The sequence below is a fragment of the Anomaloglossus baeobatrachus genome, chromosome 6 (genome assembly GCF_048569485.1).
Source record: "Anomaloglossus baeobatrachus isolate aAnoBae1 chromosome 6, aAnoBae1.hap1, whole genome shotgun sequence".
Lineage (NCBI taxonomy): Eukaryota > Metazoa > Chordata > Amphibia > Anura > Aromobatidae > Anomaloglossus > Anomaloglossus baeobatrachus.
The window spans coordinates 488,611,969-488,631,383 of NC_134358.1; the positions used below are offsets into that span (position 1 = coordinate 488,611,969).

General features: G+C 41.4%; 1 protein-coding gene across 1 annotated transcript in view; it reads right to left on the reverse strand.

The window, feature by feature from the left end:
* RAPGEF5 (Rap guanine nucleotide exchange factor 5) overlaps window positions 1-19,415 on the reverse strand; it is a 421,998-nt gene that overhangs the window by 26,218 nt on the left and 376,365 nt on the right. The window contains exons 16-20 of the mRNA XM_075315391.1: window positions 16,141-16,219; window positions 9,924-10,073; window positions 6,333-6,424; window positions 3,586-3,708; window positions 1,213-1,391 (exon numbers count right to left, since the gene is read on the reverse strand). Of these exons, the coding sequence (XP_075171506.1) occupies window positions 1,213-1,391; window positions 3,586-3,708; window positions 6,333-6,424; window positions 9,924-10,073; window positions 16,141-16,219 (623 nt within the window). The remainder of the gene's footprint in view (window positions 1-1,212; window positions 1,392-3,585; window positions 3,709-6,332; window positions 6,425-9,923; window positions 10,074-16,140; window positions 16,220-19,415) is intronic.

Consider the following 19,415-nt stretch of genomic DNA (forward strand, 5'->3'; position numbering starts at 1 on the left):
ATCCCCGTAACGTCAGGCAGGCAGACGGTGGTGGCCGCCTGCAGGAGAACCGGTATAGCGACCGGTGGGACTGGGACAGGGTTGGAGCCCACCGGACCTTAACCGGGGAGTCAACTGCTTACCGGAGCACCAGTAACCGGGTACTCAGACCCCGTCCTAGCTTAGAACACCAGTACCATCCGGGCACGACATTGAACAGCAGCACGGCACTTTGCACCCCGACATCATCGTCGCCTTCTTCCACCGGGCCCCAGGACACACCGCCCCTACCCACGGAGGGGCTAACATCTAAGCTGCGGCCACAACACCGCTCCCGGGAGCCCCCTTCACTTTTGCCACAGCGGTGGTGCATCCCGTCACCACAACCCGTGGGTGGCGTCACGACTCATCCAGCAACGACGCGGCCTCCTGGCTGTGAACCCCGTCCGATACCGCCAGCTTCCACTGCCTCCCCTTAACAGAGTGACCCGAGCCCGGACCTCGAGCGGCTCGGCCCCGAGGCAAGCGGAGCAGCCGAGCCCTCTCAGGGCGGTACACAAGAGAGTTGCAAAAACAAAACAAAAAACACACACATACATGTGAATATGCCCATTCTAATAGGTACATGTTACAAAATAGAACATCTGATTGAGGTCTAAGATGAAGCAACAGACACAGTCCATGGACAGAAGTGACACAATTTTCCTTTAAAAATATTTTGAAAAGAAAGTCTTTTGTTGCACATACCACAAAATACTGTATGGAACAGTTACCACATAGGCCATTTTAGGGAATATTTATAGGTTGATAAGTTGTAATTATCAGCCAAACTATGAGTTGCTTAACAGGAACTCACTTTGGAAACTCAAAAACGGACAAAATAAATCCCACTTTTTAGGTGCAACAGCTTACATTTTCCATTGAACTAGATTTGATTGACTCTTTTTAGTGATGATCAAGCACTACCATGCTCGAGAAACGTGGACTCGTAATGAGCAGTTGGATGCCCGCATGAGCGCGACTTGAGTACCCGAGTATAACTGAAGTCAATGATAGACTCAAGCATTTTTACGGGAAATCTTCCAGAAAAATGCTTGAGTTGACTTCAATTATACTTGAGTACTCCAGTGGCGCCCATCTGAGCATCCAGCTGCTTGTTACCGAGTACCCAAGTACTAACTCTTTCCCATAATGTTTTCTGATTCTTTTTCATAATAAATCATTTCTACTTACTGAGCAGCGATCTTGATAAACTTTTTCACAAGTTGCACCCGTTTCCCGAGCTGGCTGCAAAGAAGAATCTCTGTGGCTACCCAAAGCTGAACTTCATTACATCTTTGAAGCAGAAGACTTAGGTTTAGGGTGTTCTCCCCCTTGCCCTGTCTGCTAAAGGTGAAGTAAATCAGCTCTTGCTGTAAAACAATAAAATTGTACAATCGGTTACTTTTGGACTTATCGCATTCAAGCCGTTCATAATAAATTTACACTTTAGAAAATTCTACTATTTAAATTTAGCTAAATTACATAAAGACAAGTGGCATATGTACAGTAAATATGGCCATCTCTGACATCGTACTGTTAGAGCATTCTAATGTATTAATAACTGAAAGGATGACACTTATCCCTTTAACTAGCGTAATGGGACCAAACAATAAACTCAACTATAAAAACAAAATCACATTAAATATTAAGTTTGATTCTATGCTCATGTCTGTGTCTGTTTCAATGTGTTTTTCAACAGGATAGCTAACCTATTGTAATTAAAGCATACAGCAGCACTCTGTAAGCACCAAGATGTATGCAGACACTGAATGTATGACATTTGGACCGCAATACTACTATACTGCTCAAAAAAAATAAAGGGAACACTAAAATACCATTGTGTTGTTTAAGTGTTCCCTTTATTTTTTTGAGCAGTATATATAGAATATATTCATAAAATTAGGGTACATAGCGCAAATTGGCCAATTTGTGAGAGCCCACCAGCCGTGAAAAGTTTCTTTGATGGAACCCTAAACCTAACATTTATTAAACATGCATCTGTCTAAATTAATGATCAGGTAGGACACTTTCATTTTATAAGTATATTCGAAGTATATTCTAAGTAGCAGTAATGAAGTCCAAATGTCATATATTCAATATTGAATGCATACATCTTAGCATATACAGAGTGCTGCTGTATGCTTTTGTTTGTGTATTATGCAGTCATAGAAACTTGCACCTGTTCACACTTGCTTTATTCTGTTAGGAGCAGCTCAGTTTTGTTTTGTTTTTATTTTGGTTGAATTGAAAGTGTAAATCCCAGTAGCCAATCCCCAGCTTCAGCATCTGTTAGATCCAGAATAATAAATTACTATATAATTATATGTATATAGCAGAGTATAAGCCGAGTTTTTCCGCCAATTTTGTAATGCTGAAAATGCCCCACTTGACTTATACTCAAGTAAGGGTCCCACAAAAAAAATGTCACCTGTCCTCCGTTCCTGCGGTGCCCTTTTACCTGCATATTGCGGACTGCAGGCACAATAGACCCTGCAGTGCCCTCTTACTTGCATATTGTGGACTGCAGGCACAATAGACTCCTCGGTGATCGCGGCTGGTGCAGGAGCTGCCACTGTTGTCTTCAGAGCTTTACTTCACCTGAATGCTTTGCGGCAAGTAGCAGGTAAGAGGCCACCGTGGACAGAGGACAGGTGATAATAATTCTGTGTGTGTGTGTGTGTGTGTGTGTGTGTGTGTGTGTGTGTGTGTGAACAACAGCATAAAAAGGGACAAGAAGGGGACTGGAATGAGGACATTACTACAGGGGACAATATGGGTATATTACTTTAGAGGACAATATGGGAACATTGCTACAGGGGACAGTAAGGACACATTAGTACAGGGCATAAGGATGGGCACATTACTACAGGGCACAATATGGGCACATTACTACAGAAGACAATATGGACATATTACTACAGGGCACAATATGGCACATTACTAAATGGCACAATGATGGGCACATTACTGCTGGGCACAATATGGGCACATTACTACAGGGGACAATATGGAAACATTACTACAGGGCACAATATGGGAACATTACTACATGACACAAGGATGGGAACATTACATTTTATTGGTATCTATTTTTATTTTTTCAATTTTCCAGTAGCTGCTGCATTTCCCACCCTAGGCTTATACTCATGTCAATAAATCTTCCCAGTTTTTTGTGGGAAAATTTGGTGCCTCAGCTTATACTAGGGTCGGCTTATACTCGAGTATATACGGTAATTGTTGCACATTTATCATGTACATCTTTCAAGTGGCCGCATATGTCAGGGCACGACCTGAGCAAGATGCTGATCATCTTCAATCACTGGGAGCAAAGACTACCTGAACTAAATTTAATCTGGACACAGATGCAACAATTTTTGTTAAAGCTTTCAAAGAATCCAATATTTTTTTAATTAGTGAACACACACTTCTATGACCAATTTCATGTGTGCTTGGCTGTTTACCGAAAATCCAGACCAATACCTCACTATTCCATTTAAGTTTGAAAAGCCCAGTTAGTTCATTTGGAGGTAATTTTCTATATAATGCCTTTCTTGAAGAAATCACCTCGTGTATGGAATTGAATAGACTCCAGTCAAAACTAGTGAGTTCCAAGGCGATATCCCAGGTGTTCATCCCCAGGATCCTAACCGATCTGTGCTGCGTCTCTTCATTTTCTGCAAACGGGTTCTGCAATACAGTCCATAAAAAAAAACCTTGTGTAAACATTTCACTCTGAGCGGATGATTAAAATAGGAGTTTGTTAGCAGAGCAATCCAGGCTGAGTGCACTCTATTTTTTCATGCTTGTTCACCTTCTAGAAGATTATTCAGTCAATTTAGGAAAAGGCCTTGAAGGCGCAGGAGTGTGATGAATTGACACTCATTGAACAAAGCGCTCTGGGCGGAAATTCAATTATAAAAAAACTGACCAGGCAGATAGGATAATGAAAATAAATACAGCGCATGTGGTAATTAACTGGCTCAGTGCTGGCTGACACTATTGCAGTGTCCAGTACTAAGGCTATGTTCACATGGAGCTTTTTTTCTGCAGAAAAGAAGCTGTGTTTTACAGTACCAGCGATATCTATGAGAAATAAGAGACCTCATGCACATCCTTATTTTTTTTTCTTCCCAGCTGAGTTTGAGAACTGCAGTTTTTAAAATCTGCATCACTTTTCAATTCTTTCAGCGTTTTTGCATCGTTTTTCACTCATAGAAAGTAATGAGAAAGTGCAAAAGAGCTGCAAAAAAGCACAGTAAAATAGGTTTTTGCTGCGTTTCTGGAAAACTAAACTACCGTAACTTTTCTAAACAAGCACTGTAAACCAATCACGTCTTCTGTACCCAAAAAAATCTGCAAAAAAACCCTGAGTTTTGAACGCAGTGTTTTTACTGCCAGGTTTTGGCTGCAGTAAAAAAAGCACCAAAAACACAGTGTGAACATAGCCTTACTGTAAATGATCACACAAAATCTATATAAATAATAAATGACAGTTAGGTGGTATTATTCCAAATATTGCAAATCAGGGTCCTGATTATCATACTGTAATTTAAAGGTGAATGATTATCATTTACATTTTTATACTACATTGCACCCTGTATGCACCCACCCAGAATGCCTAGCAGTCCCAGCCTACAGGACCATAGATAAAGTGATGATTAGAAAAAGTATTTCTAAAGATCCTTTATGATATGCTAATGAGGCCAGGGGCTAGTCGCAAGGGTGTTACTTCCCTTGGCTAGTTGGCCCTCTTAGCATGTAAACCCGCCCCTGTGGGTGTGCTAACATGCTAATGAATACACAGCATCAGAGAAATGGTCACTCTCACCTCTCTGCTGCCACCATGGCCGACGCTGGTTTTCAGCTCAGTGCGCATGAGCAGAAGTCCCCGGACTTCCGGTCATGCGCACTAGGAAGTCGGGTGTATGTGTCCCGGACTCATAGAGGTCTAGTGTGCTGACCAGAAGTGCGGTGACTCCTGATCTTGTGCACTGCCCAGCGTCTGATGCAGTGACATCAGACACCGGTACGTGCATCACTGCTGATGACGCTATGCAATGGGCATTGAATAGCATGTTAGCAGGCCCCTATGGGTGGGCTAACATGCTAAGAGGCTGGAAAGAGCGCAGGAATTAACACCCTTGCAACTAGTCCCTGCGCTCATTAGCATATTATAAAGGATCTTTAAAAATACATAATCTTTAGAAAAAACATGTTACTATATGCTGGGACAGTTAAACAGGGATTAGCAATATGCACCCAGAACTGCTCATGGTTTTGGGTGCATATTACACCTGACCGGTTCACTTTAACTCTTGTGTTGTAATTGGTTACATATGGAAGTCTCCTGAATTGCAAAGTGCTGCAAACTATGCAGGCGTTATATAAATAAAATCATTATTTGTAATAAGGCTCTTTTAATGAAAGCCATACAACTACAATTAAAAAAAAAAGATTAATGTATGCTCTAAAAGAACAAAAAAATGAATCGAGGGCAGGAATGGTTCAGCAGATTGGCAACATGTTGTACAACTGTCATTACTGCTTGGAAACACTAGTAAGTAGAGATGAGCGAATCCGAGGTACGGTGGTCGAATCAAATAAAGACTACAAAAAAAAATAAAAAAACTGAGTTGGGGTTCGGAGTTCGGGTGTTTTACCTATGCAAATCACTGAAGTGAGCATCGCTGTGCTTGCGTACACTCGGTGCTCAGTCCAATATGAACCACGTGCAGTGTTTGATCGGCTCGCACTGGGGGTAACAACAGCATGATTGGCTGTACTGTGCCCTAAACAAAAACAAAAAAAATGGAAGAACCCCACCCACCTGCCTCCGGAAGTGTTCTGTTTACAGCTGGCCGCATGTGGGCGGAGACTGGAACTGCCCAAATAGTAACATCCATTGGGGTTCAGGTCAAGTCCGGGTCCCAAACCGAACTTCATCTAAAGTCGGACTGAACCAGCCGAACTGAAGTTCCACAGGTCTGCTCATCTCTACTAGTAAGTCAATAAGTCTTCAGTGGTCTCGTGCCAGCACTGCTTACCGAAGACGGTCAGAAGACCACCATAGCAAGTGTGTCAGATCAACAGAAGGAGATAAGACGAACGCTGCTATTTCAGAGCAAACACTTACATTAGTAGGACAAGATCTTTAACTTACGATGAATTTTAATTTAGATATGCACCAACTGTGCACATAGATTCCAGTTGCTTTTCTAATAGAAACCATGTCAAATAAAAATGACAGTATACAGAAGTTACAGAAAATAGAATCTCTAGCATGCACCTCCCACCAGCACCCTGTCACTCACCAGCGTGTCACTCCTCCGGTAAGTGTAAATGCGACTGGATGAATCCAACGATTTAGAAAGGGCCATTTCTGTTGGCAAAAGCTCATGTTTTTCTGAAAAGGAAAATACAATTTTAGGCAACCAATCAATGAGAATCCACATCTGTGGTGGAGTGTGTGCACACATTATTTGTTACAGAGATTTCTACATCAAAAATGTCTTTTAGCAGAAAATATGCAGCATAAAAAGTGTGTGTTTTTAATGTATTTTCCCACTCATTTAAAACAGTGAAATACAATGTAAAAATTCTGGAGTAATTGACATGCTGCAGAAAAAAAAATCTACATGTGTTTGAGGTTTTAGAAATCTCTTTCACTTTGCTGGGAGAGTAAAATGCTGTGGTTTTTGCAACAAAAATGCACAGAAAAAAAGTGGCAAGGACTAGGGGGTGTCAATCTTAATGGTAACAATATACAGTTGCATTTTAAAAACTTTGCCAAAATATATTGAAAAACTCTAGTACAATAAACATGTAGGTGAATTGACCTTTTGAGGATTTTGTAATTTTTTATTTTGTTTTGTGGCATATATTGCCGTTTTTAGCTCTAAATTCTTCACAATTGCACATGCGAGTTTATCAATTTTATGCAAAATCAAAAATGCTCTTTTTGTCTTTTACTTTTTTTTGGTGCAAGTAGTTGCATTATCTTTTGAAATGTGGAATGCAACTCTAAGGACTCAAGTAAATGTCTGTACAGATCGGTCTGATTTCAGATCGCAATGCACGGAGTAGCCGCAGCTCTCCAGACCTGAGCGTAATAGCCTTATAGAAAATATATTAAGCTGCCACGCTCCGGTCAGGAGACCCACGGCCAGTCAGTGCGTTGTAGTTCAAGAATGGACCAATTTGTACGGACATCTGCAAATTTATACAAAAATAAAAAATAAATCACTCCTGTGAGGGACTGGAGTACATTTATGCAAAATTTTGTGACTATTGCTGGAAACATCTGGATTACAAAAAAACATGCCCATAAAGATGACAGAGAAAAATAAACAGGCGAAGAAATAGAAAATAGATGTCGAAGTTGGCACAACTTTAAAGAAGATAGTGACCCAAAACAAAAATCCTTAAACAAATAATACTTGACAAAAAATAGCCGCAAATCCAATAATGAATCGGACCCATAGGGTTTGAGATTTAGGTTACGGACTGCTGTACAGGATACGGGGCTGAATTTTGCTGATGTAACCTGGGATCAGGCAGTAAGTGGTCGTGACATATTTCAAGAGAATAATCAGTGACAATTGTGTAAAGTGACAGAAGGAGATGACATATTGATCTTTTTACTAGACTTGTGACTGAAGGTCACTGTGGTGATTCTTTGACTGTAATATCGTAACTGATTGAGCTATACAAGCTATATATATATATATATATATATATATATACACACAGTGTGTGTGATATATATATAAAATATATATATATATAGATATCTATCACACACAGTATATATATACACACACACAGACACAAACACACACAATGGTGTGAAAAAGTGTTTGCCTCCTTCCTGATTTTTTTTTATTCTTTTGCATATTTGTCACACTTAAATGTTTCAGATCATCAACCACATTTAAATATTAGGCAAAGATAGCACATGTAAACACAAAATGTAGTTTATAACTGAAGGTCTTTATTATTACGAGAATAAGAAATCCAAACCTACAGGGCCCTGTGTGAAAAAGTAATTGCCCCCTAAACGTAATAACTGGTTGGGTCACCCTTACCAGCAACAACAATCAAGTGTTTGTGATAACCGTCAATGAGTCTTTTACAATGCTCTTGAGGAATTTTGGCCCACTCACCTTTGCAGAATTGTTGTAATTCAGCCACATTGGAGGGTTTCCGAGCATGAACTGCCTTTTTAAGGTCATGCCACATCATTTCAATTGGACTAAGGTCAGGACTTTGACTAGGCCACTCCAAAGTCTTAATTTTGTTTTTCTTACGCCATTCAGAGGTGGACTTGCTGCTGCATAACTCAAGTGCTCCACAGAAGAAGAAATAGTGTCTCCACTCCAAGGCCCATGCAAAAGATTTATTAATACAAAAAGGTGTGCATAAAAAAGGCAGCGGCAGAGCTGGGTGCGAGCTCCCCCAGGACTACGGCCGTTTTGTGCTAACCATGCGCTTCTACGGGGCCAAGTGCACTTCAGCTAGAAGTCAAGAACATATGACAGGACATTCTCTTCCAGGATGTTTTTTTAGACAGCAAAATTCATGGTTCTGTTTACCACAGCAAGCCGCTCCGGTCCTGAAGCAGCGAAACAGCCCCAGACTATCACACTTCGACCACCATATATTACTGTTGGTATTATGTTCCTTTTCTGAAATGCTGTGTTACTTCTACACCAGATGTAATGAGACCTTCCAAAAAGTTAAACTTTTGTCTTGTCAATCCATAGAGTATTCTCCCAAAAGTCTGTTTTTTGGCAAAACGGAGGCAAGCCTTTATGTTCTTTTTGCACAGCAGTGGTTTTCGTCTTGGACCTCTGCCATTTTTCCCCAGTCTCTTTCTTATGAAAAATTACCTTAACCGAGGCCTGCAGTTCTTTGGATCTTGTTGTGGAGTCTTTTGTTACTTCCTTGATGAGTCATCGCTGCGCTCTTGGGGTAATTTTGGTCGGCCGGCCACTCCTTGGAAGGTTCACCACTATTCCATGTTTTCGCCATTTGTAGATATTTGTTCTCACTGTGGTTCCCTGTAGTCCCAAAGCTTTAGAAATGGCTTTGTAACTTTTTTCAATCTGATAGAGCTCAATTACTTTGTCTTTCATTTGTTCCTGAATTTCTTTGGATCGTGGCATGATGTCTAGCTTTTGAGGATCTATTGGTCCACTTCACTTTGTCAGGCAGGTCCTATTTAAGTGATTTATTGATTGAGAGCAGGTGTGGCAGTAATCAGACCTGGGTGTGGCTAAGGAAACAGAAGTCCACTTCCCAAAGATGTGATAAACCACAGTTAATTTATGTTTTTTGGGGGAGGGGCAATCACTTTTTCACACATGGCCTTGCAGGTTTGGATTTTTTTCCCTTAATAATAAAGACCTTCATTTATAAACTTAATTTTGTGTTTACTTGTGTTATGTTTGTCTAATATTTAAATATGCTTTCTGATCTGAAACATTTTAATGTGGCAAACATGGAAAAGAATAAGAAATCAGGAAGGGGTCAAACACTTTTTCACACCACTGAAAAAGAGACAAACATAATAATGAATATTTGTTCAACAAACGCCTGTACGTGGAGTTTTATACTTTTAATATTTGCTCTATTTATGTCTCAAATTACAAAAAAGACACAAAACTAGTGAAAATATTTGCAAACACAGTAAAGTCCACTGTCCGGGAGGCAGAATGTTTATTATGATGGGGGAATAAGCTGTCGCCATGGAAACAACTCCACTAGAAAAAGCTCCACATTAAGTGCAGTCACACAGCTGAGCTCGCTCCCCCAGGGGAGGATGAATACCTGCGCTACAAACTGTCAGCCATTATTCTTCAAAGACATTGGTAATTGTGGAATAAGGATAGAAGTGGAATTACCCCCAGAAAACGTGACAGTGACCAAAGCCAGGTCCTCTTCTGGATGCTGTATCCGCTCAGCCACTATCTTCAAGATATCTTGCACAGAACTGGAAACCTTCGTCCTGATGCTGACGTAGGAGTGATCGGTTATGTAAACGCGGCAGAAAACTGCACAAAAAAGGCAGGGAAGTGATGGTGAGCATTCCACGGAGAACTCAATAAAACTCTGCTGCTGTCAGCCGTGCTCCAGCTATGTATGGTAAATGAAAGCAGGAGGCTATCAACGCAAACTGCAGCAATGCACGTACCCTACTGTCTCTCCCAGCATCATCCCCAACTGGAAACAACATATATATAGTATTTATGGTTATTTATACCCTTAATGATGCAGGCTTCATATGGACAGCCACTAAGATGCACAAGGCCAAAGTCCTGGAGGACATCTACCTTGACTATTGATTGGAGCACTCAGCACCAGAGTGCATGAAAGCCCTTCAGCTATAAATAAATCAGAATTTTTATTTACTTTCCACATTTCCTCACTGTGCCGATTCTTAAAGTGATTTCGCTGGAAGCGTCTTTGTGTACCACAATTACTATTGTACATTTATGTTCCAGCAGTGCTCCCCTTATTTTATCAGAAGAGTCATTAGAGTGTGAAATGATGTGGCACCGCACAGCGAAGCAGTTTGCTCCCATGATGATGGTGGGTTTTGCTAACAAATCTGCTAGAACTTCATGAAAGAGGAGTATAAACATACACAAATACTGTACACGCAAATACAGATGTAAGAAAAGCTAATTAGGCTATGTTCACATTTCCGGTTTTTTTTGCATCAGTCACCTGCTTTGCTTAACGCTTGTGACTGATGTGTTGTACAACGGGTGACAAGAAATGGAATTTCTTGTCATGAGAAAGTGGATTCTGTTGAGAGAGAGAACGGCGGCCGGGTGATCAGCTGATCGCTCTCAAAAGCCAATCAGCTGATCGCACTGAAAAGCAGGCCGCCGGGAGATCAGCTGATCACTCTCAAAAGCCTGCGGGGTTAGAGAGAGAGAGAGGAACTGATTTTACATGATTTCGGACGTTCTGCTGGACATGCTGGGCATGCTCAGTAAAACGTGACGGATTCCTGCAATGGAACCTGTTGCGTGATGCAGGATAATGGAATCCTGCACCATAGACTTAGGCTAGTTTCACACTTGCGTTGGACGGGATCCGTACCATTGCGTTGTGTGACGCATGCAACGGATGCGTTGCATATAGTGGTACAACGGATGCTACGGATCGTACAAAATAACGCAATCCGTTATAGGTTTTTTTTCCTTGACTTTACACATCTGGGCATGCGCAGTTGTGTAAAGACGGATGCGTTAACGGAATCCGTCAAAATGACGGATTCTAACGGAATCCGCCACCATAGGCGTCCATTATAAAAACAACGGACGCCGACAGAATCCTGCAGGTTGCGTTTTTTTGACACTCCGCCAAGTGCAGAAAAACGCTACATGCAGCGTTCCATCCGCCCGACGGTCACTGACGGTCAGCGTCAAAACAACTGATGTGCCACGGGGCGGATGCAATGCAAGACCATCCGTTGCTATCCGTAGCTAATAGAAGCCTATGAGTAGTATTGAGCGGACCCGGATCTGAAAAATCCGGATCCGCGCGGTTCGAGGTTCCGATCCGAGTCCGACCAGTACCCGGGTTCTCTCTCGTCCCGGATCCAACTCCCCATTCATTTACATAGGCGCGGATTCCGGATCGGATCCGGACTTCGGCGGCAACCCGATCCGGATCCGTCGGACCCGGATTATAGCCGATCCGCTCAACTCTAACTATGAGGAATATAACGGTTTCCTGCAACGGTTACCGTAATTGCTCAAGGCTGCGGATAGCAACGGAAGCCGTCCAACGCAAGTGTGAAAGTACCCTTACATTATGCCTCCTGACGGAGTCCAACGGAATCCTGCAGGGTGCGTTTTTTTGCCGCAACAAAAAACGTTGCATGCTGCGTCCCTCCCGCCCGACGGTCAGTCAGTAAACGACTGATGCGCCGCGTGGCGGATACAACGCAGGCTCATCAGTCACAATCTGCCGATCATACAAGTCTATGGGAAACAACGGAATTCGCCAAACGGATTGCATTGTTTAACAGAGCGGCGGATTGTGACTGATCCTAAACAACGGAAATGTGAGCATAACCTTAGCCTGCAAGGGCAAATAACAGAAATATGTCTGTCATTCAGAGACCTCGTCATACCTACATATTGGTAATGATATGGGAGATCCAGAGTCTGCATCAATTACCATATAGGTTTCTACAGTTCCAAAATTTTATGGGTTTTTTTTAGCATTTCTTGCACTTAAGACATTGGAAACTTTGAGTAACTGTCATTTTAGTATTTCTTTTTTGTTCATAAATGAATATTGCACATTAATATAAGAAATCTTCTTCTTTCTCCTCCTAGACCGAACTTTTCTTCTCAATTCACGGGTGAAATCTGTTTTTAGGGGATTTCAGAATTTGTCATATGGAGATAGGAGATGACAGTTAGTGCTTCTAAAGTTCTATGGAAAGCTGGAACTGTCATTTTAAAAGGACTTGCAGAAGAATGTCTGTCTGCCTCTAGCTAATCATCAGCTCCATAGAATTTTACAAGCTCCAACTGTCATTTTCTATCTCAGCAATGGGAAAATCTGTTTTCACTGAACACAGATTTTACCCACTAATTGAGAGTGAAAGATTAGTCCAAGAGGAGAAAGAAGCAAATGATAAGATATACAATCATAAGGGAAAGTGTTGGCACCCTTGAAATTGTTCCAGAAAAAGAAGTATTTCTCCCAGAAAGTTCTTGCAATTACAGATGTTGTGTGATTTACAAGTTTATTTCATTTGTGTGTATTGGAACAATACCAAACAACTGAGGGGAAAAAAAAGGGAAATATGACATCATTTCAGTCAAAACTCTAATAATGGTCCAGACAAAATTGTTGGCACCCAAAATTGTTGGCATGAAGTTAATATTTGGTTGCACAACCTTTGGATTAAATAACTGCAGTCAATTACTTCCTATAACCATCAACAAGCTTCTTACACCTCTCAACTGGAATTTTGGACCACTTTTCTCTTGCAAACTGCTCCAGGTCTCTCATATTTGAAGGATGCCTTCTCCCTGCAGCAATTTTAAACCTTGCACATAGTAAAAACACCCAGTGCCAGAGGCAGCAAAACAACCACAAAACATCTTTGAACCTCCACCATATCTGACTGTAGGTAAAGTTTTCTTTTCTTTGTAGGCCTCATGCCATTTTCGGTAAATAGTAGAATGATGTACTTTACAAAACGCTCTACCTTGGTCTTATCTGTCCCCAAGACACTTTCCCAGAAAGATTTTGGCTTATGTACATTTTGGCAAACTGCAGTCTAGCTTTTTTTATGTCTGTTTGTCAGCAGTGGGGTTGTTTGTCAGCAGTGGGGTCCTCTTGGGTTTCCTGACATTTAATTTAATTCAAATGTTGACAAATGCTTTGCGCTGACACTGATGCATCCTGAGCCTGCCGGACAGCTTGAATTTCTCTGGAACTTGATTGGGGCTCCTTATCCACTATTCGGACTATCCTACATTGCAACTTTTCATCAATTTTTTTCTGCTGTCCACGTCCAGGGAGATTAGCTACAGTACCATGGGTTGTAACCTTCTTCATTATGTTGTGCATTGTGGACAAAGGAAAATAGAAATCTCTGGAGATTGACTTGTAACCTTGAGATTGTTGATATTTTTCAACAATTTTGGTTTTCAAGTCCTCAAACAGTTCTCTTCTCCTCTTCTGTTCTCCATACTTAGTGTAGCAAACACATGACACACAATGCAAAGATTGACTCAACTTCTCCCCTTTTTATCTGGTTTCAGGTGTGATTTTCATATTGCCCACACCTGTTACTTGCTATAGGTGAGTTTGAAAGTGCATCACATACTTAAAACCACAATTTTGTAAAGGTGAAAACAATTTTGCCTGGACCATTTTTGGGGTTTTGTGTGAAATTATGTCCAATTTTCCTTTTTACTCAGTTTTCTTTTGTGTTGTTCCAATACACACAAAAGGAAAAAAAAAACATGTAATTCCAATAACTTTCTGGGAGAAATACATATTTTTCAGGAACAATTTCAAGGATGCCAACACTTTTGGCCATGACTGTATTACAAAGGTGTTTATTTTTCATGTGTGTTCTTGCTTTATGAAATAAAAATTAAAAAGGCAGTTATTCTTTAAACTTTTTTTTATTGCCTTATATAAGGGAAATCTAGATCAGTAATTGGAAAGTTACTCGCTATTGAAACACCTCTGAAGCTAATTTTTTGCACATTGTTTTAGTCATCTTCTGTTGAAGGCCTCATTCAGATGTCTGGGTTTTTTTGTCTTGTATATAACCAGACTGATGAAAACCTGTTCCAAAACACTGATGTTCCATGTGTCACTTTTGCCCATCAGTGTTTCATCAGGTTTTCCTCCTGTAAGTAAAACAGAAGGAGGTTTCAAAAGCACACAATTGGACATATCTGATTTTTTTTTCCTTTTTTTTTGCAGATGGCGTATGAAAAAAAAAAAAAAATACGGACATAGACTATACTGGGAAAAGCGTGTACATTATACATTAAAGTCTAAATGAGGGTTAAGTGCACAATTGCACAATGCTTAGGATCTCTTATTCCAGTTCTGAACTCTTAACACATTGATAGATAAACCAGTAAATGTAATATTCCTTAATGTATCTGATAAATGAGGAACTGCATAGTGTTCAACAGTTCTAAACCCAGAATACTGTTTTGTCTTCCACTTAAAGGGAATCTGTCAGCAGGTTTTGGTACCCCATCTGAGAGCAGCATGATGAGTTCCATGATGTATCACTTACATTACTGTGTGCAGTCGTTCTGACACAGTGAAAGATTTGTAATTTTGCATGTAGCAGAGCTCTGAGAGCTGCCCCCACCCAAAGCAGGCTTTCAGTGTACACTTCCATAGACAGAAACTGTTAATCACAGATGGGGGCAGAGTTGGACTACAGCTCATGTGCTGCTGAGACCCACTAATGATAAAGATAACAGGCTTAAGCTAATATTGCAGGTAAACAAAAAAAGACTCAGATAACATTCGTGGATGAAATCTGTGCTTTAAACACTTATAGCATGCCATCTTCAGGTTAAGCCCCTGTCACATTTAGCGACTTACCAGCGATCCCGAAAAGGATGCGCTGGTAAATCGCTGGGAGGTCGCTGGTGAGATGTCACACAGTCAGACCTTACCAACGACTCAGTAACGATACAGGTCGCAGTAGCGACCGGTATAACGATCTCTGCTGTCATTGGGACCCTGTCACATAGTGTCAAACATAGCGATGCGTCCTGCCCAGCAGGACATCGCCTTTGAAGAAAATAGTCCAGGACATTCAGCAACGACCGGCGACCTCACAGCAGGGGCCAGGTCGTTGCTGGATGTCACACACAGCGACATCGCTAGCAAGATCGCTGTTGCGTCACCAAAACTGTGACTCAGCAGCGATGTAGCTAGCGATGTCGCTTAGTGAGACGTGGCCTTAACATTGTAGAAATCTGCTGACAGAGTGCCTTTAATTACTTTTACAAAGATCAATGGTAATCTCATTTGCACTCAGTTTCAGCTGAATGGATATTCCTTCACTAGGAAAAGCACTAGGAACCCAAATTGTTGTGACCTATGGAAATACCATAAGAATCATTTTGGGAAAACTCCTTGAAATCATCTGTTTATTAAATTCGTGCTCCTCTTTCATTTGAGAAGAAAACTCATTTTAGCCTCTAAATTATTCAGATATTCTAATCACATTTTTATGGAATTATCTGAGTAACTGTCAACCAACCTGAAAGAATATGTAAGATGTGGGGTGAAAAGGGAGCATCCAATGTGCTTCGCAGTGATACATAAATAATGACTTACAAAGCATAAACACTCATTTACCAATCTCAGAGTCATTGTAAGGAACAGCGATTCTCTGGGATTTTTATGTGTTCCTGATATGAAATTCCAAATGAAATTAATAAAATGAAATCACTATTCACATAAAAATCAAGAAACATTGAATACTCTGCGTAAGCAGATACACAGTGTTCTGGTGCAATGCTGCATCATAGCTAAAGTATTTGAGTAAACAATGGCGTTTATCGCTTCCACCACCCATCAGCAGCAAATACTCACTTTCCTCTATTTCATTAGCATTTCCTCTATGCTGTAACCAGTTCTCCTTCAGACTGAATTGGTGGAAGAGAGCTCTGTTCTGTGGACACAAGATTGAGAACAATAAACTGATGAATTATTTTACTGTGTTCCTTTCCCATTAAGCACACTATGAGAATAAAAAAAAGGGAAACTTCTGTACAATTAACACTCTACATAGTGGGAACTTAATGAATACATCGTCAAAGCATGTGAACGACACAACCATAATATGCCTGCGAGTGAGAAATTAGAGTCGTTGGCAGCAGCGTTCAGAGAATCATCCAAAATCGCGCTCTTCTAGTCAACTGACTGCTGAAGCCAGAGTCCGCACCGGTCCTGTGGCTTCCAAATGGAGCAAGCATCACTTTTGGAGCACCCTTAAGCGGGCTTTATATGCTACGATATATCTAACGAGATGTCAGCGGGGTCACGTCGTAAGTGACGCACATCCGGCATCGTCAGTGATATCGTAGCGTGTGACAGTTATAAACGAGCAGAAATACTCACCTTCTCGTTCATCGTTGACAGGTCGCTCATTTTTTAAAAATCGAACGTCCTGTTGTTCATTGTTCCCGAGGCAGCACACATCGCTCCATGTGACACCCCGGGAACGATGAACTGCAGCTTACCTGCGGCCGCCGGCAATGTTGAAGGAAGGAGGTGGGTGGGATGTTTGGGATGTTTACGCCCCGCTCATCTCCGCCCATCCACTTCTATTGGCCGGCCGCTGTGTGACGTCGCTGTGACGCCAAACGTCCCTCCCCCTTCAGGAAGTGGACGTTCGCCGCCCACAGCGAGGTCGTTTGGAAGGTAAGTACGTGTGACAGGGGTTACAGCATTGTGCGACACGGGTAACAAATTGCCCGTGCCGCACAAACGATGGGGGCGGGTGCGATCGCAAATGCGATCGCACAAGAAATCAACACATGTAAAGCAGCCTTTAGTTAGATCCGTGGGGGCACTGGAAGGTGTTTATGCCTATGTTTTATATTTTAAGGCCCAAAAAAGTTTTTTTCCTATATTGAACAACCAGTTTAAGAGAAAAGCATATAGATATACAGTACAGACCAAATGTTTGGACACACCTTCTCATTCAAAGAGTTTTCTTTATTTTCATTACTCTGAAAATTGTAGAATCAAATTGAAGGCATCAAAACTATGAATTAACATATGTGGAATGAAATACTTAACAAAAAAGTTTGAAACAACTGAAAATATATGTCTTATATTCTAGGTTCTTCAAAGTAGCCACCTTTTGCTTTGATTATTGCTTTGCACACTCTTGGCATTCTCTTGATGAGCTTCAAGTGGTAGTCACCGGAAATGGTTTTCACTTCACAGGTGTGCCCTGTCAGGTTTAATAAGTGGGATTTCTTGCCTTATAAATGGGGTTGGGACCATCAGTTGTGTTGTGCAGAAGTCTGGTGGATACACAGCTGATAGTCCTACTGAATAGACTGTTAGAATTTGTAGTATGGCAAGAAAAAAGCAGCTAAGTAAAGAAAAACGAGTAGCCATCATTACTTTAAGAAATATAGGTCAGTCAGTCCGAAAAATTGGGAAAACTTTGAAAGTGTCCCCAAGTGCAGTGGCAAAAACCATCAAAACACTACAAAAGAACTGGCTCACATGAGGACCGCCCCAGGAAAGAAAGATCAAGAGTCACCTCTGCTGTGGAGGATAAGTTTATCTGAGTCACCAGCCTCAGAAATCGCAGGTTAACAGCAGCTCAAATTAGAGACCAGGTTAATGCCACACAGAGTTCTAGCAGCAGACACATCTCTAGAACAACTGTTAAGAGGACACTTTGTGCAGCAGGCCTTCATGGTAAAAAAGCTTCTAGGAAAGCACTGCTAAGGACAGGCAACAAGCAGAAGAGACTTGTTTGGGCTAAAGAACACGAGTAATGGACATTAGACCAGTGGAAATCTGTGCTTTGGTCTGATGAGTCCAAATATGAGATCTTTGGATCCAACCACCGTGTCTTTTTGCGACGCAGAAAAGGTGAACGGATGGACTCTACATACCTGGTTCCCACCGTGAAGCATGGAGGATGAGGTGTGATGGTGTGTGGGTGCTTTGCTGGTGACACTGTTGGGAATTTATTCAATATTGAAGGCATACTGAACCAGCATGGCTACCACAGCATCTTGCAGCGGCATGCTATTCCATCCGGTTTGCGTTTAGTTGGATTATCATTTATTTTTCAACAGGACAATGACCCCAAACACACCTCCAGGCTGTGTAAGGGCTATTTGACTAAGAAGGAGAGTGATGGGGTGCTACGCCAGATGACCTGGCCTCCAAAGTCACCAGACCTGAACCCAATCGAGATGGTTTGGGGTGAGCTGAATCGCAGAGTGAAGGCAAAAGAGCCAACAAGTGCTAAGCATCTCTGGGAACTCCTTCAAGACTGTTGGAAAACCATTTCCGGTGACTACCTCTTGAAGCTTATCAAGAGAATGCCAAGAGTGTGCAAAGCAGTAATCTAAGCAAAAGGTGGCTACTTTGAAGAACCTAGAATATAAGACATATTTTCAGTTGTTTCACACTTTTTTGTTAAGTATTTCATTCCACATGTGTTAATTCATAGTTTTGATGCCTTCAATGTGAATCTACAATTTTCAGAGTCATGAAAATAAAGAAAACTCTTTGAATGAGGTGTGTCCAAACTTTTGGCCAATTAGCCAAGGGAACTAACGCCCTTGCGACTAGCTGCTGGCCTCATTAGCATATAATGATCTTTGGAAATACTTTTATTAAAGATCTCTTTATCTATGCTAGTGTATACAGGCACGGTTAGGCAGGGATTAGCAATATGCACCCAGAACTGCTCGTGGTTCTGGGTGCATATTGCACCTGACAGGTTCACTTTACCCAATGATAATCCACTGGCACATTAGACAGTTAAACTTAAGTGCACATGACAAAACTTTTAGTTCTTCCCCAACCTTCTCAAACAAAGCGATGGCTCTAGAAAATTCCCTACCGAAGTAATTTTATACAGAAGTAACCTGCCACCCTTTACCAGGTGCAAGAACTCCTCCTACAAGCAAATGGAAATCCATAAAGGGTTTGTCCACGGAATACTTGTAACATTTTGATGCAATTCCTCCTAGCACACAGAACATAGTAAAAGTGAAATTGGCAGGAAAATTGACAATCACTGAACACCACGAACACAACATTGGGTCAACCTTTCCTGCCTTGAACCTCAGCCAGACGTCAATGCGGACAACAGAGGTGATGACGTG